A 22,795-nucleotide genomic window follows, 5' to 3' on the forward strand; every position below is an offset into this window, starting at 1 on the left:
TTGAAACTGTTAGTATAAGAGTTATTTCTCAAAATAGCTACTAGTCTACATACTTTCTATTTCTATACTCTCCATTTTTATACTCTTTATTCCTATACTCTCTATTTTTATACTCTTTATTTTTATACTCTCCATTTCCATACACTCCATCTCTATGCAATATAATGTCTTGCAAAAATGGACCTACGATGCCTAATTTTGACTTGAAGTCGTCCCTCATCTTATAAACAAGTACACACCAACCAAGCTAACACATCATAGCATGTACGTACCTTGTAAGCATCAACGCTGTGAAGGCATTATCTAAACTGCTCGCTACAAACAGCCAAGAGGATGCCGTCCTCACATCAAACAATATAATCGTCCTCTCGTCAGCTGCAAAACATGAAATTCCTTTATGAGGTTACATTGGCCACGCCGAGGAACATTGCTGCTACACCCGCCATCCCATCGCCATGAACCAAGTCGATAATAGTTAGCCACGTCTAAGAGATACACAAGCTTTGAAAATATGCCAATCACTCCTACTCAAGACTGGAAATACAACATTTGGGCCCACGAGTATTATTGAAGAGCCTATTTAAAATAGTATAGTTTATTCACAAAAGAAGGGGCTTGCATCTAACAATTAACCCCGGTGAAAACAAAGAATTTTTTATTCCAACCATCAGCGGCTGAGAGCAATGCCAGCGGGTCGGTGACATTTACTCCTCGTCAGCGGGAGCCTCCTCCTCATACTCATCACCGTCATCGGCGGTAGCATCTTGGTACTGCTGGTACTCGGAGACGAGATCGTTCATGTTGGACTCAGCCTCAGTGAACTCCATCTCGTCCATACCCTCGCTAGTGTACCAATGCAAGAAAGCCTTGCGTCGGAACATGGCAGTGAACTGCTCACCAACACGGCGGAAAATCTCCTGGATGGCGGTAGAGTTACCGACAAAGGTAGAGGAGATCTTGAGGCCCTTGGGGGGGATAGAGCAGAGGGCGGTCTGAATGTTGTTGGGAATCCACTCAACGAAGTAGGTGGAGTTCTTGTTCTGGATGCTGCGCATCTGGTCCTCAACCTCCTTCATGGCAACCTTTCCACGGAAGATGGTGGAGCAGGTCAGGTAGCGGCCATTGCGGAAATCAGAGGCAGCCATCATGTTCTTAGGATCCAGCATCTGCTGGGTCAACTCAGGAACGGAAACAGCGCGGAAAGAGTGTGCGCCAGGGCTGGTAAGAGGCGCAAAGCCCACCATGAAGAAGTGCAGACGAGGGAACGGCACCATGTTGACGGCGAGCTTACGAAGGTCGGAGTTGAGCTGGCCAGGGAATCGGAGAGAGGTAGAGACACCGGACATAACAGCAGAAACCAGGTGGTTCAGGTCGCCGTATGAAGGGTTGGACAGCTTCAGGGTCCTCATGCAGATATCATACAAGGCCTCGTTATCGATACAGAAGGTCTCGTCCGAGTTCTCAACCAGCTGGTGCATAGACAGGGTGGCGTTATAAGGCTCGACAACGGTATCCGAGACCTTAGGAGAGGGAACGACGGAAAATGTGGCCATCATGCGGTCGGGGAACTCCTCACGGATCTTGGAGATCAGCAGGGTACCCATACCGGAACCGGTACCACCACCCAGGGAGTGGGTAATCTGGAAGCCCTGAAGGCATTCACAGTTCTCAGCCTCGCGACGGACGACATCGAGAACGTTGTCAACCAGCTCAGCACCCTCGGTGTAGTGACCCTTTGCCCAGTTGTTACCAGCACCGGACTGGCCGAAAACGAAGTTGTCGGGGCGGAACAGCTGGCCAAAGGGGCCAGAGCGAACGGCGTCCATGGTACCGGGCTCGAGATCGACGAGAACAGCACGGGGGACATATTTGTTGCCAGAAGCCTAATGGAAGTAGCGTTAGACCCATAATTCAATGTCAAATTTGAATCCGCCGGGTGCTGGTAAATCTACACACCTCGTTGAAGTAGACGTTCAGACGCTCGAGCTGCTGGTCGGAAGTACCACCGTAAACACCGCTGGCGTCAAGGCCGTGCTCGCCAGAGATGGTCTGCCTATAATGATTATGAGTATTCGATTCGTCGAAAACGCGTCGATTGGAGCTTTTCATCGCTGCTCTTTAGAGGGGAACGTACCAGAAGGCAGAACCAACTTGGTTACCCTGAGAAAATTGTCAGCATCACGATGGTCGCGTTTTTGTGCGGGGGGGCAGCGCCCAAGGAGGGGCAGAGGGATAAGCAACTTACACACTGACCGGTCTGGAGGTGAACCTGTAGCGATGGAAAGAGCACATGTCAGCTGTTATTCTTTATCTCATAGATGTGTGCATTCTGGTTCTCAATTTAGGTCACCAGATTTGGAGCTCGGGTGCCCATTGAGGACGGGTGGGCGCGTGAGAAAGCTCCCAACGCCAGCTCGCAAGGTGGGGGGGAATGCCAAAACAAACTCACAATCTCACGCATTTTGAAGGCTGAGTGATGAAGTTAAAGAAAAAGTTGGTATTAAAAGGAGATAGGAGAATCGAGTTGCTGCAGCTTCAGATGCGAAGAGATGCAAGAGGTGGGAGTTGTAGGAGAGGAAGAGAGGGAGGAGTTGGGTAATAAAAAAAAAAGGCCAGTCGAGGCCAGTCGGCGCGGCAGGCAGTCGCAAAATCAACATAGAAAAATAAACAGAAAATTAGTACCGCTTCGGGTGTAGTCGGCGACGGGATGATCCGGTCTAGCGCTATAGTTGTCGAGGGCAGGTGGCGCTAGTCCTAATTGGGAGCTGCCAAAATGACCTTGTCTCCAGCTCAACCGCAGCACAATTTCCAAGGGGAAATTCTGTGCTAACTGTCCTACCTGGTTTAGGGGTTCCTCATCAGGGGCAATTTTTCTTTGCTCTGGGGAGTGCCGATTGTCTAGGATGCCTTATACTGCTCTGCTACTATTGCAAACTCTGTGTCTTCTCTCTGTTCTTCTTTCTAAACCGCCCAATTTCTTCGGATGTGATTTGGCTCGCCCAAGATGCATGCACATGCCTCTTACTAATGGTGTATCAACGTCTCATACCAAGGCACCAACTTACCGGTAGCTTGACAGCTTCGAGCCCAATTACTGCCTAGTGGTCGCTTGATAATCACAATGCCACCAAACGCCCAATCAAATGCAGATCTGCTTTATTAAACACTGAATAGCGCCTGACTTGGGTAATAAAAGATGCGTCTTCCGCAGCCCCCCTGCCGCCCTGTTCGAGAAGCCCTTGCTCCTAGCCTCCACCAGCGGGGGCCCATATCAAATCCATCCCAATTACCGCCTCATCTTCCCGTTTGTGCCTCCCTGGGCATCAGCGCCAGCATAAGCTACCACGAAATTGCCACCTTCAATAGCCTTGGGCGGGTTATTGAATCCCGAAATACAGAGCAACAGAGCCGCAGTGCTCACTATCACAGTTCCCCGGACAGTCTAAGAGTCAGCGTGTGGATTATGAGTGCCTGTCACATGAGCTAAGGGTACGATTAACCTTGGCTTCTCCTTTACCCGGTTGCCTGGATTCTCACCGTACTGTACGAGTCTGTCCTATTCAATGCTACTGTGTCTCTCGGCTACGAGTACGAGTGGCCATCCCTTATCACATGTGTTCAGTATGAATACGGAGTACGAAGTGCCTCCATTACTCGTATGTGTTAGGTGATCAGTATTAGGGCTGCCTCGAATAATCCTACCGCTTGTCTAGGCAACCTTTTTTCTCTACAGAAATGAGATCATCGCACCTTGTTTTTTACAGGATACTCTAGGCACCCTTTTAAAAACCAGGAAAATGTCACTGGTGATTAGCACTTGGAAGGCATCGACTTTCCAATTGTCCTTATTGAATAGGACCGAATGCTAATGCAGTCTTGGAGGCTAGGCTCTGTGATTACAGTCATTTGTTTCGGCAGAAATTGACGTCTCTAACGTTGCTTCATTAACCCATCTATACGATTTACTAATCCTTCTCAGCAATGGCTTGTAATCTCTCCTCAATCTCATCCTCGGTGAGCTTTCTAAAGCCTGGCTCTGTGCCCTCTTTGCCATCCGCCCGAGGGCCGCCGACAATGCCAATCTCAATCTCTCCCTTCTTGAAGTCCATGCTGAGAACTGTGCTCAGAGTTGTGATGGCCAGCTCGACAACCTCTTCCCAGGATCCCTCAGCATGCTCCTTGTTTCGCAGCTTCTTCTCCAGGTGGTTCATAGCCTCCTGTTGTTTGGGTCCGGCGGCAGTGCCCTTGTAACCGATAAAATATCCGGCCGGGTCGCACTTGAACAGCTGGGGCCCCCGCTCTTCGTCTAGGCTGATGATTGTGGTGGCAACACCGTAGGGTCGCATGTAAGCCTAGTAGAAGCATCAGTGACGTAGTTCCAAAGGTTCACCCGATAGCAGGGGTTGTCCTTACACGCTGGGTATACACTTGGCTGATGTTGGCCAGTCGCTTGGCCAGGACATCGGCTGGCATCTCATAACCATATTTGTATCGGAACTCTGCAGCTTCTGATTGAGCACGCTGGGAAAATGCTCTGGCGTCCGCAATAGAGCCTGTGATGACACATCCCACAGAGGGCGAGATTTGGAAGATGTGGGAGACAGATGAGGGGTCGATCAGTTTATCCTGCGCTCTCAACATCAGTTCGCTGCCATGTTGCATTCCGTGGCCAAAGTACGTACGGGAACCTTCTTCTGTGACAAGACAACGGCGCAGTCCTTGCCTCGCAGGCCTACGGACATGATGTTTGCGGCTGTGATTGCCTTGAAGGCATATTCTGTGTTGGAGATGTCAGCCGGGTTGGCTCAGGCTAGATGTCTAGGTGTGAACGATGCAGATCGAGCCCTGCGTTCGGATCGGCCTTGCTACTCGGAAATTTCAACTTACCGACTTGGTACAGACGACCATTGTCGGCAAAGATGGTGATGTGTCGGTCGTATGCGCTGGCTATGAGGGTGTTGCAAGTTAGTATGATGTTTGGCGGGGAGAGCTGCCATGTACCCAAACTAACCAGACATGGTGACGGTATGTTGGCCCTATCTAGGGCAATGTCGAGGAGATGTATTCGCAGCAGCTGTTGGAAAGCACCTTGGATCAAAATCAAAGCGAGGGAATCGCAAAAGTCAAGATGTCGTCGATATGGGCCAGTAGCTCTACAGGCCGTACGCGTTAGCACAGCTTGCCTAGAGCAGTGGGAGCTTGTCTGGGAAGGCTGAGGTCGTCGCCTTATGTAATCTTGGAGCCTGAGGCGCCCAGCAAGAGGCACCCCACTCTCGACGCGGTGACCGATATGCACTGTGGAGCCAGAAAAAAAAACCGGCGGGGCATCTTATCGAGCAAGCAGAAATCAAATAAGAGATCAAATGCGCGCGAACAACTTCTCCAGGATATCGATTAGTTCCTGATTTACGATTGCAGCAAGCCATTGGGGACCTGCATTGGCTTGTTTCGCACCGGAATCGCCTCCATTTTCGATTTCAACCGCTGACAGCCGCCTGCTGCCGAGTTGTCCCAGGACAAAGAGCTTGGCTCCCACACGCGACTGGAGCCCAATTGACGATCTTTTGCGACTCAAAGGCCATCTCTTCAGCCTTTGACCACGACAGAAAGATTTTCTTTCACACATACCACCCAACATGGTTCCCTCAGGCGACGGATCGACGGCTCGTGCGCCGGCCTGGAAAAGATTGGGCCTGAAGCTCAAGCAGTCTTCCGCACCCGAAGCAGCAAATGAAACCCTGCAGGTTGGGCATCCAAGCAGTAGCAGGACCCAGCAAACCCAGTCGATGCCGTCCAAGCGGAAGCCCGAAGCCCCGCCAGCGGGCGAACCTCTGTCGGCATTGAAAAAATCACGGAACGAATCGCAGCCTGCGGTTTCTAGCCCTCTGCTGAAAAAGAAGAAGTCTGTCACGTTTGGTGAGACGCCCACCAAGAGCGGCAACGACGCCAAGAAACCTGCCGACAAACCACAACCCAAGAAGGCCAAGGTCCCCGGGAAGAAGCAAGCTGCTGCTACCAATTCTGCTCTCCCTGCGGATATCAAGCCTGCGCTTGAGTACTTGAGTCTGTGGAATTCTGCTCGAGACTCCTGGAAGTTTAACAAGAATCACCAATCGACCCTCATCAAGTTCGCCTTCGATCCTATTCTCTTTCCTTCCGCCAACATTGATACCTTTTACGCATATATCCGAGACCTCAAGGGCTTTGTTCGCACGAGACTACAAGAAACTGCCATGGAATTACGGACAAAGGATAGCACAGAAGGGGCCGCAGGCTTCCCACAAGGTTCAGTCAACCTTGTGGAGAAGCAGATCAAGTACGACCAGCTGCTTGCACAATTGCTGCATTCACAGGCCGGGCAGAAGAGAAAAAGCTTTGATGAGCAGGAATACCGAACATCGTCGCAAGACGTTGATGATGTCATCAGACGTGTGATTAAGCGCATGCGCGCGGAAATGGTGCTGGACCAATTATCTGAAGGCGAGGAGACCGATGCCAGCAGTACAACCACGACGACAGTTTCTTCTGAAACACTGAGCATTGCCGAGAGCAACTCCACCAAGACTACCGAGGGCGACAACAAGGTGAAGCCGAGCGATGGAATGAGCAAGCGGCGGAGAAAACTGCGTACCAATGTGGATGACAGCAGCTCCTCTGAGTCTGAGAGTGACTCGGATACAAGCAGCAGCAGTTCCTCAGACGACTCTGACGAAGAGGACGATGGCGACATGGAAGTTGATCGCGGCAATGAGTCCTCCAGCAGCTCGTCTTCGTCATCCTCATCCTCATCTTCCGAGTCGGAGGAAGATTCTGATTCAGACGACGAAAGTTCAGACGAAGAGTAATAGATGTAACGGCGCTTCTTCTTCATCTTTCTCTCATAAAACATGGCGACTGGGGATATGGGCAAAAGTTCTTTTTTATATCGTGTACGATGTCAAATATTTTTTTCTTCATCATCATCAAATGGGCTATTATGTGTAAGCTGTTTGCATGTGGCTACGCCACATAGGGGAGATTATATGATACCTGGGATGGGGCTGACTCAAGTTTAAACGGGTTGTTTTTTCTTTTCCTATTTCTTCTTCTTCAAAGGGGTGATGGCGGTTTCTTCAGCTTTCTTCCCCCTTTTTTGTTCTGTGTACGCCTAAATGTATCATTAGAGAGCGTGAGCGACGGATAGACTGCCTCAAGACATGATGAGCACATGAAATCACACACAAAAAAAAGGGAAGCATAAGTTGATAGCCCCTTTTATTTTCCCAAACTGACTCTAGGCAACCAACTTGGTGAAACCCTCCTTTGACGGCTGCAGCCAGTTCTTCTCATCATATGTCCTCCCCTCGCCCTCAATGATGTGAAACGTGTAAATAATGCGGCCCTTTTGACTCGTGTTCCTCTCGCTCTTGTGCAGCATGTTGCCGTGAATCAAGACCAAATCACCCGCCTTGACCTCGCCAGGCACATACTCCCCGCCCTGCTGCTCGCCGCCATACTCATCCCCAGGAGGAAACTTGAGCCCGTCATTGTCCACAATCTCCGTGCCCGTGCCGCCCGCCTTGCGCACCAGCCTCTTCTCCACGGGCGCCCAGCGATGCGACCCCGGCAGGAAGCTCAAGCACCCGTTCTCCAGCGTCGCGTCCTCCAGCGCATACCAGAAGCCCACGGCCGACGGCGCGCTCGTGTACAAAAAGGTCGAGTCCTGGTGCGGCGGCACCGCGCCCCCAATCTCGGGCTGCTTGCAAATCACCATGCTCTGCAGGCACCGCGCATCCTTGAAGCCGAGGTCGCGTGCCACTGCCGCGGGACTGACCTCGCCCGCGGCCCTCGTCTGTGCCGCATCAATGAGCCGCGCAAACGGCGGCGAGAGCACATGCAGCCCGTGCCCGATCTTGTTGACGGCGCGCTCCTTGGGCTTGGTCAGGTTGCCCGCGTCGTCAAAGGCGTCCTCCTCGAAGAAGAAGCGGATCTTGTCGCCCGACGAGAGGAAGTAGTCGTCGCCCACGTGGTCCGACTTCTCGCCCGTGGAGAAGCGGGTCAGCGGGTGGTCCTTGAGAGAGAAGCCCTCGAGCAGGCTCTTGGTCTCGCTGAGGAGCGACGAGACGGTATCTGGTTTGAGGGCGTTGCGGATGATGAGATAGCCATCTCTCTGGAAGGCCGAGAGCTGCTCAGGAGTGAGCCCGGGAGTTGGTTCAGCCATGGTGAAGATATGGCAAATGGGGGTAGATTTACAGATCGATTTGAGGCGATATTGAAGAAAGAAAGGGAAGAAAGGCACACAAAACAAAAGGTCCAGGGGAATTACAAGCGTCTTGCGGCCGTCGGCGAACTTTTGATAATGAGTGTGCGTGTAAGTGTCTAAGTGGGGTGATATTGATCTTTGCTCCATGTTTTCCATCAACCCCGCCGGAAGCCGCGTCGTATCATCCGGGGCTCACTCCGAGAGTCGGACTCCGCCGACGGCCTTGGATGAGGATACAAATGCAGCAGCAGTGCAGGGATTTAGGAGAGTGTCCAAGTATCACGAGTTATCACAAATATGTCTTGTATTATTATATCGCGGCTGTGCTTGAAGCACAGTAATCTTGCGTTTGAATAACGCCACAGCGTCAGGTTCTCAATTCATTTCAGCCCACCGTGTTTAATAACTCCCAAGCGCCAAGCTATACACCAAACATCCAGTTTCCAATAACGAAGAAGAAGAATTTTAAAAGTTGAAATCAAGAATCCAGTGCCGCCCGATGAAAATGAACCAAACTGTGTAAACAAAGTCGTAAAGAGCGCAAAGACGACTCAAACTCAAGCATGAACAGGGTCGTTGAGAAACTCGTAGCCTTCTTCTGGTGGAAGTAAATAGGCAGATGCGGCTAGGCCACCGGCAGTGATCAAAGAGAGCGCAGCGCTAACCGTGCCAAGATACCACGAAGCATCCAGGTTCCATCCCGGAACGGCAAACTGGTCGTCATGGTCGTACAAGTATGCCTGTGATGTGAAACGTCAGTCCAAGGCCTACCACAGCAGTACAACCATATCTTTACGCACCACAATGGAAATAATGATGAATTCGACAACGGAGACAAATGTCAGCAGAGCGGCGACAAACGGCCACCCCGTCTCGCGCCTGTACTTTCCGCCACTCATGACCAGCACAAGGGATACCAGAGTACCAAGGCACAGAACAATGACAAACGAGCCCATGAAGCCCACCGTCCGCCACATGGAGCAGAAATACCGCTCGCCATACTGACACAGCTCCTTGGACGGGAAATCGCGGCAGTGGGGGTCGTCGAGGCTGGAGCAGCTCTTGTGCAGCCCGATGTGCTTCTCGAGCGTCTCGCCTTTGGTCGTTGTCACCGAGTACGAAACCCAATGGGGCTCAGTGATGGAGGCAACAATCATGGCCGTGACTATGCGCGCGAGTTAGTCTTTTTTTTTTTTTTTCTTCATCTTCCTTTTTTTTTTTTTTCTGCCACGTAGCGACAAGGCGCTGCCAATTTTGCTTGGCGACCGATCCCATCGCGACAAAGCTTCACACTGGAGCCACAGCTTGGAACTTTCGATGACGTACCGGCAACAAAGGCCACGAGACCCGCTGTATACACGTAGACCCGGGTCATGGCTGAGCACTGACGGATCGCGGACTAGTTCTTTGAGTAAAGGCCAACAGAAAAAAAAACGTAGGATTTCTCTTTCGTAGTGAACAGGTGTCGAGATGGGAATTGAGCAATAGAAATGAAGGAGGCTGCCTGGCCCGATTGAGGCTGTGGCAGATTGCGGTACCTGGCAAGAAGAGCAGGCAGCTCAATAAGTGACCCCCTAAGTCGCCGCAGTTAGCCTCTTAACAGGCAGCGGCGTCTTTACATGCGGGATACTGTTAGGTGTCTACCGCTGATGGTCCGACTAGTAGGTACCTTTGGCGGCCGCTCCCTGCCATCTTCATGCTAGCCCAGCTGCAAATGACGAATGCGACACCTCATCCATTCTGTATGACGCCCGCTCGGCATCACCTCCAATGAAAGCACAGCAAGCGACACCCTCTGCGACAGCCATCTCTCCTCCAAGTCCCCATTCGTCATCGACATGTCTTACACGGCAGAAGAGCCACATTAATAAGAGGCACGGGAACATTGTGCGATAACAGCGACGATAACAGAACTGACATGTGCCAGATGCTGTCATCACGCCTTCGCGTATCCACCAAGCGTACGGAGTAGCCAAAGGCTATATCATGAGTCATAGCAAGGTACCATATCACCAAAGAAAAGCAATTTGGCGCAGTGGAAGCGCGCCGGGCTCATAACCCGGAGGTCGCACGATCGAAACGTGCAATTGCTAAATGGTATCCTTTCTTTTTTGCGTCTTTTTGCCCTGTGAATATCGACCCGTTGCCTTTGTGATTCTTTTCGTCCGTCTTCGACTTTTCTTCCTCTAATTTTTTTTTCCAGTGCTCCAAATGACATGCATAATGTACTAGATACATGCGCGACCCCCCTCATTGCCTATGAAATACATGTAGAAACAACCTCCTCACACTCCCCGTTGTCCCCCGTAAAGATTTAGTGCACAACTCGGCCTCCCTTCCGTAGCCGATCCGAACCGCCGCCCCCTCCGGCATCGCTATCGGGCTTCAATCCACCCAAAGGTAAGATAGCCTATTATCTCACCTCACCTCATCATCGCAACCCGTTCTTTTTACACTCTCTCCTCTCCGCCATGCGAACGTCCCTAAAAGCAATCCGACTTCCACTATTGCAAAGCTCCAGATACCTCTTCAAACCCCAGGCCTCCTTCGCACCCCTCCTCCGCTCCGCATTCCTCCGCAAGATGTCGTCGGCTCCCGCCCCGGTGCTCAAGAAGCCCATCAAGATCTCGTGCATCCAGCTCGCCTCTGGCGCAGACAAGGATACCAATCTCAAGCACGCCGCTGAAAAGGTCGCCGAGGCCGCGCAGTCGGGCTCCAAGCTCGTCATCCTGCCCGAGTGCTTCAACTCGCCCTATGGATGCGACTACTTCCCCAAATACGCAGAGACGCTGCTCCCTTCGCCGCCAACAAAGGACCAGTCGCCGTCGTTCCATGCCCTGTCCGCCATGGCTGCTGAAAACAACGTCTATCTCGTCGGTGGCTCAATCCCTGAGCTGAATCCCGAAACCAAGAAATACTACAACACCAGCCTTACGTTTGGCCCTGACGGCAAACTCCTGGGCACCCACCGCAAGGTCCACCTCTTCGACATCGACATCCCCGGCAAGATCTTCTTCAAGGAGAGCGAGGTCCTCAGCGCCGGTAACAAGGTGTCCCTCGTCGACCTGCCTGAGTACGGCACCATCGCCGTCGCCATCTGCTACGACGTCCGCTTCCCCGAGCTCGCTACCATCGCCGCCCGCCGCGGCGCCTTTGCCCTCATCTATCCCGGTGCCTTCAACCTCACCACTGGCCCCCTACACTGGCGCCTGCTGGCTCAGGCCCGTGCCGTCGACAACCAGATCTACGTGGCCCTGTGCAGCCCTGCCAGAGACATGAGCGCCAGCTACAACGCCTGGGGTCACAGCTTGATTGTCAACCCATTGGCCAAGGTCTTGGTCGAGGCCGAGGAGAGTGAGACGATTGTCCAGGCAGAGCTGGTGGGCGAGGACATTACTGAAGCCCGGAAGAACATCCCGTTGAACAACCAGAGAAGGTTTGACGTATACCCCGATGTTAGCCAAGGCAAGATTTCGTTTGACGAGCTATAAAGAATATGAATATCACATAGAGAAAAAATAATAAAGAAAGCAGTAAAAGAACACTATATCATGTTGCCGACACAGTGATTGGAAAACGTTATGTTGAAGCGTCATATTGTGAAAGGGCAATCTACGGGACTTTCACATCTTGCTTGGCACAATCAGGTACGGCATTGCCCTTTTCATGAGAGAATCGATCTATAAGACCTTAATTCATGTCTTTTCTAGATTTCGTGTAGATCTTCTCATGTAGCGCTCAATCCTTTGCATGACCGCTGTTGCTCCGAGCCAATCTTTTTGTTTCATGATAAAGCCATTCCTCATCAACAAAGGAGAAACCTGTGTCCTCCTTCTTTTTATTTGTTTTACCCAAACGCTCTTACTCAATAAACATCAGCACAAGTGCCTTTTGCTACCCCTTACTCCAAAGCCTTCTTGGCAAAGTTGGGCAGGACAAAGCTAGCCTTGTGGATCTCAGAGTTGTAGTAGCGGAGCTTCTCGTCCTCCTCCTCCTTAGTGAAGGAGCGCACAGGGACCTTGACGTTGCGGTTTGCGTCCTTGCAGCAAACCATGAAGCCGATCTGGCCCGAAGGGTAGGTGGGGATGGTGGTGTAGGCGTACTCGGCGACGGGGAAGACCTCACCGCAGTCCTTCTTGAGACGGGCGATGAGAGGGAGGTGGAGCCAGGGGCTCTCGGCTGGTTGAATCACAAAAGTTAGCTGTTTGCCCAATCTGAAAATGAAGAGGGCTCTGGAATCCTGGCTTAGCGAGAAATGCTTCGCCCTATATGTTTTCCTTCCTGAGACAAGTCGCCATTCTCGGAACTACCGAGTGGCCCAATTGAGAAGGCAGCACTAGCTCTGGCAGCCCCTAGGGAGTCGGACGCGGATGCAATCGCCAAAGCTGGTTCCAACGTGGAGGAAAACAGCACGGGTCGCTTCCAGCAGGCCGGCTAAACCCTTGGGGGGCTGCTCGCCTTCTCAAAGAAAAAGGAGACATACAACCTTGGGTAGTGATGACACCTCCCTCACGAAGAGCGTCGTGCAGGAGCTGGAAGTAGGGCTTCTGGAAGAGGCTCTCGGCAGGGCCCTCGGGGTCAGAAGAGTCGGTGATGATGACATCAAAGGTGTTCTTGTAGTCGTCGAGGAACTTGAAGCCGTCGCCGACGTGGGTCTTGGACTTGGGGTGCTCAAAACCAACGGCCATGCCGGGGAGGTACTGCTTGGACAGGCGGATGACGGCCTCGTCAATGTCGCAGAGGATGGCCTCCTCGACGCATTCGTGCTTGACAACCTCACGGAGGACACCACCGTCACCACCGCCAATGACGAGCACCTTCTTGGGGTTGGGGTGGGAGTTCATGGCGAGGTGGGTGATCATCTCCTGGTAGGAGAACTCGTCACGCTCAGTAGCCTGGACAACGTTGTCGAGGACGAGGACGTTTCCGTAGTCGGTGGACTTGAAGATGAGCACGTCCTGGTACAAGCTCTTCTCGTGGTGCAGCACCTTCTCGACCTTGAGGGTCATGGCCTGGCCGGGCCACATGTCGGAGATTTCGCGGTACCATCCATCTGTAAGATAGCACCAGCGATTAGCATCAGATTCTGGAGATATCGATATAGTTCTAGCAGGCGTTGATGTGGTTTTCACATAGAAGCTCTTTGGTTCAATAGAGACCCCGCTGTGTGACACTTTTTTTTCTTATCTCGATAGGTAGGCAGCTTATCACGATGCCTAGATGAACCAGCAGCTTGCCAGATCCTCGAGCATTGAACAACACTTACTTCGCCTATGTACCAAAGAAAGCCCTTCAGGTACCAAGGGAAGTGGGCAAGCGAACCCATCGCCATGCCAATCATGGCCATGGAGGGGCAGCTGGAATAAAAATTTCATGGTAGGGCGGGGTATGGCAGAGGTCATGGATGAGATGCTACAAACCTTGGATGGTGGGGTGAACAATTTCGTCAGACATTTTGCGTGCTGTGTAGAAACGGCGTGAGGATGGGAAACGGGGTATCAATGTTGGAAGAAAAGACGTCGGTGAAGGAGAAGAAGGAGAAGAAAAAGAAGAAAAAGAAGTCGCCGTCAAGGGAGGAAAAGACGGGAGAGGAAAAGCAGGGAGCCGAGCGCCTGCCACAGAGGCATGGAACAAACCGGTCGCAATTGGGTTTGGCTTTTGGCTTGGTGGGGTGAAAAATTTTGGCGCACTTTTTGCCAACTGGAGACCAACAAGAAGAGTCTGGTTCGAGGCCCTGCGAGATGCTGCCTGAATCATGGCAGTATATTTGATTCAGTGTGCTTTGTCTTGCTTTGCTTTATATTATAATACTGAATTTCAACATGATAGATAATGACATTGAAGGATGGCGAGAGCGTTTAATCTTCCAGACAGAGCATAGGTACCTCCTCTGCTTGCGGTGCAACCACCCGTCTACTTTGCTGAGCAGCATGACGTCGGAAAGCTTTGAGCTAGCCGAGACCAGCAATTGGGCTACAGCTTGGCCATCGAGCTGCTGATTGGCCAAAATGCCTAGCTCGGGAACCGAAAGGGTATCTCTCTCAGGTATCTTTATTTTAGCTGCGGAATGCGACCATGTACCTGGAGAAAAATAACTATGGTTAATGACTGGCTGACGAGTTCCGCTTTCAGCAGCCCTGAATCCACCAAACCTTGAGATTCTCGGGAAATTCCCCTATAAGGCAAATTTATCACGCTACTCAAGAGTTGCAACCCTCTGTGGAGTATTTGCAGCAGAATATCGATGGAAGACTAGTATTAATGTAGATGTTAAAGAGCATATGTTACATGTTACACTAACAATGACCATTTCGACTACTGAATCATCTCCCCGTTTAATCGTTCTTCACAAATTTCTTGGCAAAGGGACGTTAACATAAGATATACTCATGTTCTTGTCAGTCACAAGACCACGGTAATCCATCAGTGGGGGGGAAAGAATGAGAAAGAGGAAGAAATGCATATCTTGACGGTGGTGTACAGAGTTGTGTTTTAAATTGGCATGGAAGGGTGAAGTCATGAGTTCCACTTCTACATTGACTGACAACGGTAAAATCTACGTAGCTATTATTACACGATTATTTACACACACCTGTTCATCTCATCAATGGTTTAGCAGAGGTTAGAGAAACACTTAATGGGATAGTGTACGTAGCATTCACTAAAATCGTGGTCACGATGACCAACGCAGTTGCCTCCAGCGCGATAATCTAGTCGGTTGAAGAACATATTTTATAGGACAATACTTTGTCGAAAGTGAGAGACTGCACATATAGAAAATATGCGGTCCTATAGTATGTCTTGCCATCTCGTCGGAAAAGGCTACATGGCTGTGGCCTTGGGGCAGCCACATCCAAAAGAGTGTCATCATAAGTCGATAATTTACAGTAACTACCAAAAGAATTAAGTTGCCTTTGCCGTAGAATTAGTCGTCATGGACAATTGCTAGGAAATCCGCCTTGGCCTGTGCCCTGCATAGATCGAAGTCATCTCCAGCACTACAGTTTTTGTCCGTGCCTTACGAAATTATCTCTTATCACTCTATCATTGATGCTATAACGGGACCGCAACTCTGGCAAAAGAAATTCGCCACGAAAATTGGCCATATCATTAAGCTGCGTGATATTTTAGGCTTCTATGCCTGCGTCTGAATGGTTTCATAGTAGTAAAAACCTACCACCAGTCTACCATATACAAGGGTATTGATCCCAAGATTATTTTCTGCTCTAGAAATTTGGGTCCGTACCCAAAGTTCGAACAAGAATGGGAGATTACCACAAGCGTTAATTTGGCCACACTTACAAAGTCCAGTGCGAACCCAGATGAGAGCTATCTGTTCTAAAATCGCTCCCGATGATGAATATAAGAGACAGCCATGAGTAGCATCAACCCAACAGCAACGTCGGTTGGGAATCGATCACAATAACCACTCTCTTCCCGCCTCATGGAAGGCAGGGCCATGCTTTCCGTCATGTCAAACCACCTCCACGGGCATAAATGCTTCACTGGAGGCTCAAGGATTATCCCAAAGTTCCTGGAGAGGGCTGTTTATGGACAAATCATGGTGAACCCCTCTCTGGAATTTGCAAGTAAAACTATTTGCCATGGTGGGCAAAGTGGCCCGTAATGAGGAGTGTTATTCTCACCAGTGGCTCGATAATTAGGAGTCTTTGCTGTTGATGTTGACGTTTCTTCTCATTAGTAGTTTGGAAAGCACATTGACAGGGATGTTATCAAGTTGGCAAAGACATAGCTGAATCATGCCAAGAAAGAGCTATAAAAGGCTCCGCTGGGTATTTTCAGGGAAGCCAGCAGATCTTGCAATATAGTAGGCAACGCGACGATAACCGCTACGTATCTCATTTTATTTCCGAGCATTGAAGTAGTCACTGGAAGTCAAGTAAGTGGCATAAGTGGTTCCGCATCCGCAACGACGGGGCGACTTGGGCAAGTTATTTCTGTCTTTGCCTTTGCTGTTAGTCGTTCGATCCCACCAATGACTATATGAGTACACCTTTGCAGCAGTAGAGATAGTTTTGCTGTATAAATGACTCAGACAAAATCGAAAGGCATTTGATCAGCGCATTGTTTGCATTTAGGAAATTATGTACTATTCCAAAGTGATATCACGAGGACAAGGCAAGCGTTTTGTAGGGAGGGAGAGACATGACGAGGCGCCGTCGGAGCAAACGCGTCAATATAGCCCCTACAGAATTGCCGGAAACGGTTTAAGATGCGAACATACCTTTGGACATTGTTAGAGATGCCAAGTCTCACTGCAGTTGGTGGTGGTTCAACGGCTGTGGGACTTTTGTTCTTGTTGCATATCAGGAGCTATTAATACATCTTAAGGGGGGACGCATATAAGCCACCACAACATCTGCATCACGAACTCAACAGATTACACTGTACATCGTTGACTGTTCAGCACACCCCCACGAGTCTTTAGAGTACTTCTTGGGCTGCACCCGTCTCGGATGTGCTTAATAACACGACTCCTTGGTGGTGCTCTAGGGTAGCTAGATTCCATGGCGGAGAGCCAAGATGTCTCATAATGGCAATGCCTGGCTGTCTGGTACTTTATTACAAAATTATAGGATATGCCTACTGAATCAGTGCTGCAAGATATTTTACATGCTACTTCACTTGTTGTTGTTGTGAGCGCTAGGTGCGCGGTATTCAGCGACTACTCTCGGAACTACCGCCAGGATTCAGTATTCACGATAGGCATCTGCAACGAAGATATTCCGTCCATCTAGACGGAGTATTATGACGTATCGGACTCGGGGTATTTATATAACTGAATACTCCGTACCCAGCAGAAAGCTATCTACTTCATTGGCTAGTACGGTTGCATTTCAAAGCACGGATGAGGTTCTATCAGCACCGAATCACTCACGGCTGTCCATCGCGGAGTCTGAAAACCCGGGTCACAGCCAGATGCGGAGCACAATACAGACAGACATTCGACATGGCCCAGCCGATGCGACTCCGTACCGCTCCATTGACACCATTTTGCGCCTGGTCAAGCTGGCCCAGACGGGGGGGCCCCCTTGTCTGGACCGCCTACCACGCTACAGGCCCTGGCCATCGCGCCGATGTTTCAAATCAAACATGGCCCGCCATCGGCACACTAATCTTTTTTTCTTCTTCTTCCTCTTGTTGCCGGTACGGAGCAATGGTACCTTTTTTGACATGTCGCAAAAATGAGCTGGCGAAGGCCACCTTGCGAAATTGCCACGCGGTTCCGGTGCCGTTGGGCAAAATGAGGTCTGGGGGGGCTTGCCGACTGAGAGAAAGCTGACAGGTGACAGGACCGTTAGATGGCCGGGCTAATAGTTGCAATGTTGCAACCCTACTGTGCTGTGCTGTGCTGTGCAGTGCTGTCATACAGTATGCTGTGCTGTACAAGTTGGGTTAATATAGGTTGCACAAACCGGTGGCTGTCTGTCATCTGCTGCTTCATACCTTTTGGGCAACTCAGATCTCCTGAGCATTGCTGATGAGCAGTCATCTTGGCGGATGAGCCAACCGGCTTTCTACGGAATGTAACCGAATCAAACGCTATTTGATGCCGAAGAGGAATTCATTATCAGACACTAGAGCTAATACGACCAAGCACGAAGCTGCTCCATGCCTAATGAGGCATTTTCATCTGGGCCGGTTACTCAGCTGCGTTGCTTTGTGTGTGTGTGTATCCGTACAGGTTCAGTTCATTTCAATCCTCATCTCATCTCATATACAGTATACGAGGCGCGGCACGGCTTATGTACGCTAGCAATAGCTACCCTAGGCTGACCAGCTGCAGCCGGCGTCAAGATTCTCGTCTGGCAGATCGTTGTATGCAACAAATGCTGTCAATGACTTGCATGCCACATGGATAGGTACAGCAAGGTAGGGAGGCATCTGTGCTACCGTACGAGTACTGTACTTTCTGACCTTGGCATTGTCCATATATCGCACAGTATCATGTACGAGTAGAGCCTTGCTGAATTTGTCCAAATGTGCTGGGCATCCTAGTCCTAGCAGCAAGTAGATACCCGCCAAGTCATGTGCTGTCAATACGAGAGCAGCCTCTTCATGCGTGCGGTTCACGCGAGACACCACCAGAAACGCCGTGGCGACCCAAACTGCCGATCCAAGCTGCGCTACAACGCCATGTCTTGGGAGCACGAGGCTGCCGAGCATGTGCCAACCGAAGCAAAAGTGTAAAATCTCCGCTTGCGGCCGCCACCTCCTCCGATAGGAATGCAAATGACATGCGAGAGGCTTACCGATGCTACCTGAATAAGGCTCTCGCCATGTGTTCAAGCCCGTCTCCTTTTTTTCCTCAAACCCTTCTTTCGAATCTCACAATATCAAAGTGATCGTCGCCGCTACACCTGACGCCGGTGCTGCTGGAATGAGTGCAGCACAGTAGTCGCGCCTGTGCTAGTTTGCTAGTCCTTTGTAGAGCTGCGCCCTATTATGCCTCGTAATGGGATTAATTGGAGGCTCGAACTAACAGAGCCATCGACATGGCCAGCCTTTTGCTAGCAAGTTTGAATGAACTACACGTGCTCCACCCAGCACGCGAAGGCGGAGAGCATCCCCTGGCACGGGCCGCCTCTCGCCACGGTGATGCTGGCGAATGTCTCTCGGTTGAGATTGCTTTCCCTTTCCCTTTTTTTTTTGTTTCTTTTTCCCTCTTGTTGGGGTATTGCGACTCAGTTCGAGTTAAGGAAATAGAGAGACTGGGGAAATAAGAATAAATATAAAAATAGAAAGGCAGCCTGGCGTTTCGCATTCCCGGTAGCTGAGACGCTGGCACTGGCGATGTCGCCGATCTGAATATCTGCATGCATTGATGGCGTCCTGGGTCATCAAATGGCCCTTCCTTCGCCTTGGTGCCGAAACCAAGGAAATGATACAGGACTACGGAGCACTTTGGATGCTTACCCGGACAAGCCATTCTCATCCTGCCAGTACTAGCCGCTAGCATTACCACTCCGTATTCCGTGAGGCAGCTTTTTGAGCCGGGTGGCGTAACGTCTCCCGGCCATGACATGGGATCAATTGCTCTTAGCACCGACTTTAGCGCCTCCAAAGTGCGAGCCTCGCAGTGCTTTTGCGCTTTTGCGAATCCCAAGGCGCGGCCTTTTGCCTCAGATCAGCCACGAGCGCAGCCGTCTGATGCCTTGGGTAGCAGCGCGCAGTCGCAGCGCATGCTGGTACATGTAAGCATTGGTGATTTGGGGCTGGTACTGTAAGCAGATGGTTTCCAGTTGTCTCTGCATGCTTATACAGGTAGGAGCTGGACATATGCCGATGTGTGCATTACAGGAGCACCAAAGGAGTCTGTGCTGCGAATGAATGAAACCCATTTTTGCATCTCTCAGGCTGCCCCTCTCCCTGTCTCTGGTTGATTTTTTTTTTTTTCCTTTTTTTTTTTTCCCTTTGCCTCTTCAAAAAAATTCTTTCCTTCTCTCTTTTTTTCCGCCAGTCAACAAGCTCCGCAGGCGGCACACGGGCAGGGATTGCCCAGATTCTTCAGGTCATGCCACGAGTCGCCTTGATCCGCCACTCCGGTAGTTGCCAAAATGTCTCTTCAGCATTGGTGTGGAAAAACGTGTGCGCCGCATGCAGGGACCACTAAAATGGAGTTGAAGATGAGGAGCTCCATGGCCCTCAGGTGGTAGGCCTAAAGCTACAGAAAGCCATGCGGAGTACGCAGCCCGAGGTACTGTGTACCTGCGCGGTTGTCGAGATTGAGCACTGGCTGGTACTCGCAACCTCGGGAGCGCTGGTTCCGCCACTCCCGGAGAGTGAGATTTGCCACAGATGGCCCGTTCTGCCCTGGTATTCGATACGGCCCGAAATGCCATCCTGGTGTAGATGTGGCGGTACACTATACTCCGCTGTCGACTCGGGACGAGGACCTAGAGAGTACCTCTGTGTGGGACAGAGATACAGCGGCGGCGGATTCTTGATGGGCTCCCATCAACTCTGTCTCGGCTTTACCAAGTACTCGCCCATCCCTGCAGAGTCGCTCTCAAGTATCGCCCCGGCCAGTCCACTGCAAGCCCCTTATTCGCCCCCTGTAGCGTAGCGTCGAAGGACGCTAGAGTGTCTTGGTGTCTCGAAGAGAAGCTCGATGGCAGGCTCGGCCGCCGCAGGCACTAGAGGCCCTGGTCATGCATAGAAAGAACCGCCAAGGGCCCCCATGCAAATGCCATGCTTCGGCAGCAGCTTGCTCAATACAGGTTGTTTAGACTGCTGCTGTAAGAAATCCCCCCCGAGGGCACAATAGGCTGTCGCAGTTTGTCATCCCCGGCGCCTTTGGACTCAATCTTGTCTTTTCTTTTCCTCTCTTTTCCTCCGTACCGTCCTCAGGTCACCACTTTTCTGCCGAGTGCTAGTGCTGTCCGGCCTGGTAGTGTAAGTTCAGGTTGTTGGCTTGCTTGCTTAGTTGTAACCTTGCCTGCCTACTTGGTAGTTCGAACCTCCATCTTCTCCAAGCCCGTCTGCCTTTCTCCTCTCCATCCGTGCCCTGATCCTCCCCCCGATCGACGACAAACGGCGACGATTGACGGACGCTACAAAGCGACGGGCCGACAGGGACCTCGAGATTGACAGGGGCCTTCGCGCAGCACAGAGCAGAGACGACCGCGAAACAAAGGGGCGAAGAGAGAGAAGCACCGCATTTCCCTCCCAATCGAACGTTGGCAGCACGGTAGCATTTTTGCTAAGCGACAATCTTGCCATTGCAACTGACACGCCTCGGACGCACACACTTGCGCACGCACTTTCAAAAAAAGAAAGGAAAGCGTAGCGGGATTTCTGCCGCTACCCGTTGATTCAAGCCATTCCGCAGGCCGCCGCATCCGTGAACGCGACTTCACGACCCGGTTGCCGATTCAGCCTCTGCATATCACGTTCAGCATTGGACCGTCACGACGGCCAACCCTTGGTCACAGAACGCCACGATGTGCTTCGGCGCTCGGAACAAGAATGAAGATGGCGAGGCTCGCTCGCGGGAGCTGGACAAGGTTATCCGCCAGGAGGAGAAGCGCATGGCCAAGGAAGTAAAGCTGCTGCTGTTGGGTAAGTCTTGATTACGATATACCACCAAACCTTTTCCCTTTCTTGTCCCATTTCTTCTCCAGCTCTAGTCACCGGAAAAAAAAAAAGAGAGAAGCAAATGGCGAAGGAATGTGGAAAGGCGTGGTGCCAATTGGTGCTGTGTTGTTGAATTTGCTAACGCGCTCGTGTTTCTGCCATCCATAGGCGCTGGAGAGTCCGGAAAGTCTACAATTTTGAAGCAGATGAAGCTTATCTATGCTCAAGGCTTCAACAAGAGCGAGAGACTTGATTTTAAGCCAGTCATCTTCAGCAACATTGTCCAGTCATTCAAGACCATTTCCGAGGCTATGGCCGAGATGGGATTTGAATATGACAGCCCGGATAACGAGGTTTGTAATCACCAACGGCCCTTGGCCCCCACTAGTTGCCGTACAACCCATGCTGCTTTACGTCTCTATATACGCTCCTAACTTCAGGTCCCGTGCTTGTGCTTGTGTTACGCTATTCGCGGATACAGGACCATATAGCCCGAGGAGTGATAAGATGCGCTACACAGCTCAATACCATGAAGCCCTGACTAACACACATGCTATTTATAGAAATACATGGCTCACATTTTGGTTGACAACGAAATCAGCCCAGACAGCGGCATGCCCGAGGACTATCTAGAGCCCATCAAGGCGCTATGGCAAGACAGCGGCGTGTTGGCGGCAGTTTCCAAGGGCAATGAATACGCCCTACACGACAACCTCACATAGTCAGTTTACCCTTTACGGATATCTAGTTGCAGCATCATGGCTAACCCTCGTCCAGCTTTGTTACCGACATTGACCGGATATGGGCTGACGGCTACGTACCGAATGACCAAGATCTGCTCCGCTCTCGTTTGAGAACTACAGGTATCACGGAAACCGTCTTTGACCTCGGCCAGCTGACATACCGCATGTTTGATGTCGGTGGCCAGAGATCAGAACGAAAGAAGTGGATCCACTGTTTTGAGAATGTCAACTGCCTGCTCTTCCTCGTTGCCATCAGTGGTTACGACCAGTGTCTCGTAGAAGATAAGGATGGTGTAAGTCTTTTTGCGAGAATATCCACTCAGCGCTACCGATGAACTGACACGAGATGACCGTAGAACCAAATGAACGAGGCTTTGATGCTGTGGGAATCCATCGCCAACTCTCACTGGTTCACCATGACGTCCTTGATCCTGTTCCTCAACAAGATGGACCTTTTCAAAGAGAAGCTACCCAAGAGTCCGATTTCCAAATATGGGTTCACCGACTACCACGGGCCCGATGACGACTACAAGGCAGCCAGCAAATATTTCCTAGACAAATTCCGTGCCTTGAGCAGAAACCCCGAAAAGGAAATCTATGGCCATTTCACAAATGCTACCGACACAAACCTCCTGAAAATCACAATGGGCTCTGTCCAAGATATGATTATTCAGCGAAACCTCAAAAAGTTAATACTATAAGGTCCCTAACG

At 50.9% G+C, this 22,795-nt stretch overlaps 8 protein-coding genes across 8 annotated transcripts; 3 read left to right on the top strand and 5 right to left on the bottom strand.

The window, feature by feature from the left end:
• Positions 1–551: 551 nt before the first annotated feature.
• On the bottom strand, positions 552–2,556 carry TRIVIDRAFT_88010 (uncharacterized protein; the record flags this gene model as incomplete). The annotated part of the gene is made up of 5 exons (XM_014095284.1): positions 552–1,883; positions 1,957–2,053; positions 2,135–2,160; positions 2,246–2,269; positions 2,450–2,556. The coding sequence occupies 5 exons, from the start codon at positions 2,459–2,461 to the stop codon at positions 705–707; spliced, it is 1,338 nt and encodes a 445-aa protein (XP_013950759.1).
• A 1,356-nt stretch (positions 2,557–3,912) lies between these two features.
• TRIVIDRAFT_75344 (uncharacterized protein) lies at positions 3,913–5,149 on the bottom strand (the record flags this gene model as incomplete). Its single annotated transcript, XM_014095285.1, has 5 exons — positions 3,913–4,352; positions 4,414–4,626; positions 4,683–4,777; positions 4,888–4,947; positions 5,012–5,149. 5 exons carry the CDS (start codon positions 5,016–5,018, stop codon positions 3,966–3,968), a joined length of 762 nt encoding a protein of 253 aa, XP_013950760.1.
• Positions 5,150–5,636: 487 nt separating this feature from the next.
• TRIVIDRAFT_65681 (uncharacterized protein) lies at positions 5,637–6,845 on the top strand (the record flags this gene model as incomplete). The annotated part of the gene is made up of 1 exon (XM_014095286.1): positions 5,637–6,845. One exon carries the CDS (start codon positions 5,637–5,639, stop codon positions 6,843–6,845), a length of 1,209 nt encoding a protein of 402 aa, XP_013950761.1.
• Positions 6,846–7,238: 393 nt separating this feature from the next.
• On the bottom strand, positions 7,239–8,298 carry TRIVIDRAFT_217008 (uncharacterized protein; the record flags this gene model as incomplete). Its single annotated transcript, XM_014095287.1, has 1 exon — positions 7,239–8,298. The coding sequence occupies one exon, from the start codon at positions 8,198–8,200 to the stop codon at positions 7,274–7,276; it is 927 nt and encodes a 308-aa protein (XP_013950762.1).
• A 501-nt stretch (positions 8,299–8,799) lies between these two features.
• On the bottom strand, positions 8,800–9,617 carry TRIVIDRAFT_65679 (uncharacterized protein; the record flags this gene model as incomplete). The annotated part of the gene is made up of 3 exons (XM_014095288.1): positions 8,800–8,982; positions 9,043–9,407; positions 9,569–9,617. The coding sequence occupies 3 exons, from the start codon at positions 9,615–9,617 to the stop codon at positions 8,800–8,802; spliced, it is 597 nt and encodes a 198-aa protein (XP_013950763.1).
• A 1,207-nt stretch (positions 9,618–10,824) lies between these two features.
• Positions 10,825–11,733, top strand: TRIVIDRAFT_40527 (uncharacterized protein; the record flags this gene model as incomplete). The annotated part of the gene is made up of 1 exon (XM_014095289.1): positions 10,825–11,733. The coding sequence occupies one exon, from the start codon at positions 10,825–10,827 to the stop codon at positions 11,731–11,733; it is 909 nt and encodes a 302-aa protein (XP_013950764.1).
• A 44-nt stretch (positions 11,734–11,777) lies between these two features.
• Positions 11,778–13,708, bottom strand: TRIVIDRAFT_187417 (uncharacterized protein; the record flags this gene model as incomplete). The annotated part of the gene is made up of 3 exons (XM_014095290.1): positions 11,778–12,421; positions 12,729–13,295; positions 13,663–13,708. The coding sequence occupies 3 exons, from the start codon at positions 13,694–13,696 to the stop codon at positions 12,144–12,146; spliced, it is 879 nt and encodes a 292-aa protein (XP_013950765.1).
• Positions 13,709–21,112: 7,404 nt separating this feature from the next.
• tgaB (G-protein alpha subunit TgaB) lies at positions 21,113–22,784 on the top strand (the record flags this gene model as incomplete). The annotated part of the gene is made up of 5 exons (XM_014095291.1): positions 21,113–21,325; positions 21,509–21,693; positions 21,904–22,061; positions 22,118–22,376; positions 22,440–22,784. 5 exons carry the CDS (start codon positions 21,208–21,210, stop codon positions 22,782–22,784), a joined length of 1,065 nt encoding a protein of 354 aa, XP_013950766.1.
• Between the last annotated feature and the right edge of the window lie 11 nt (positions 22,785–22,795).

This window comes from Trichoderma virens (assembly GCF_000170995.1).
Source record: "Trichoderma virens Gv29-8 chromosome Unknown TRIVIscaffold_90, whole genome shotgun sequence".
Lineage (NCBI taxonomy): Eukaryota > Fungi > Ascomycota > Sordariomycetes > Hypocreales > Hypocreaceae > Trichoderma > Trichoderma virens.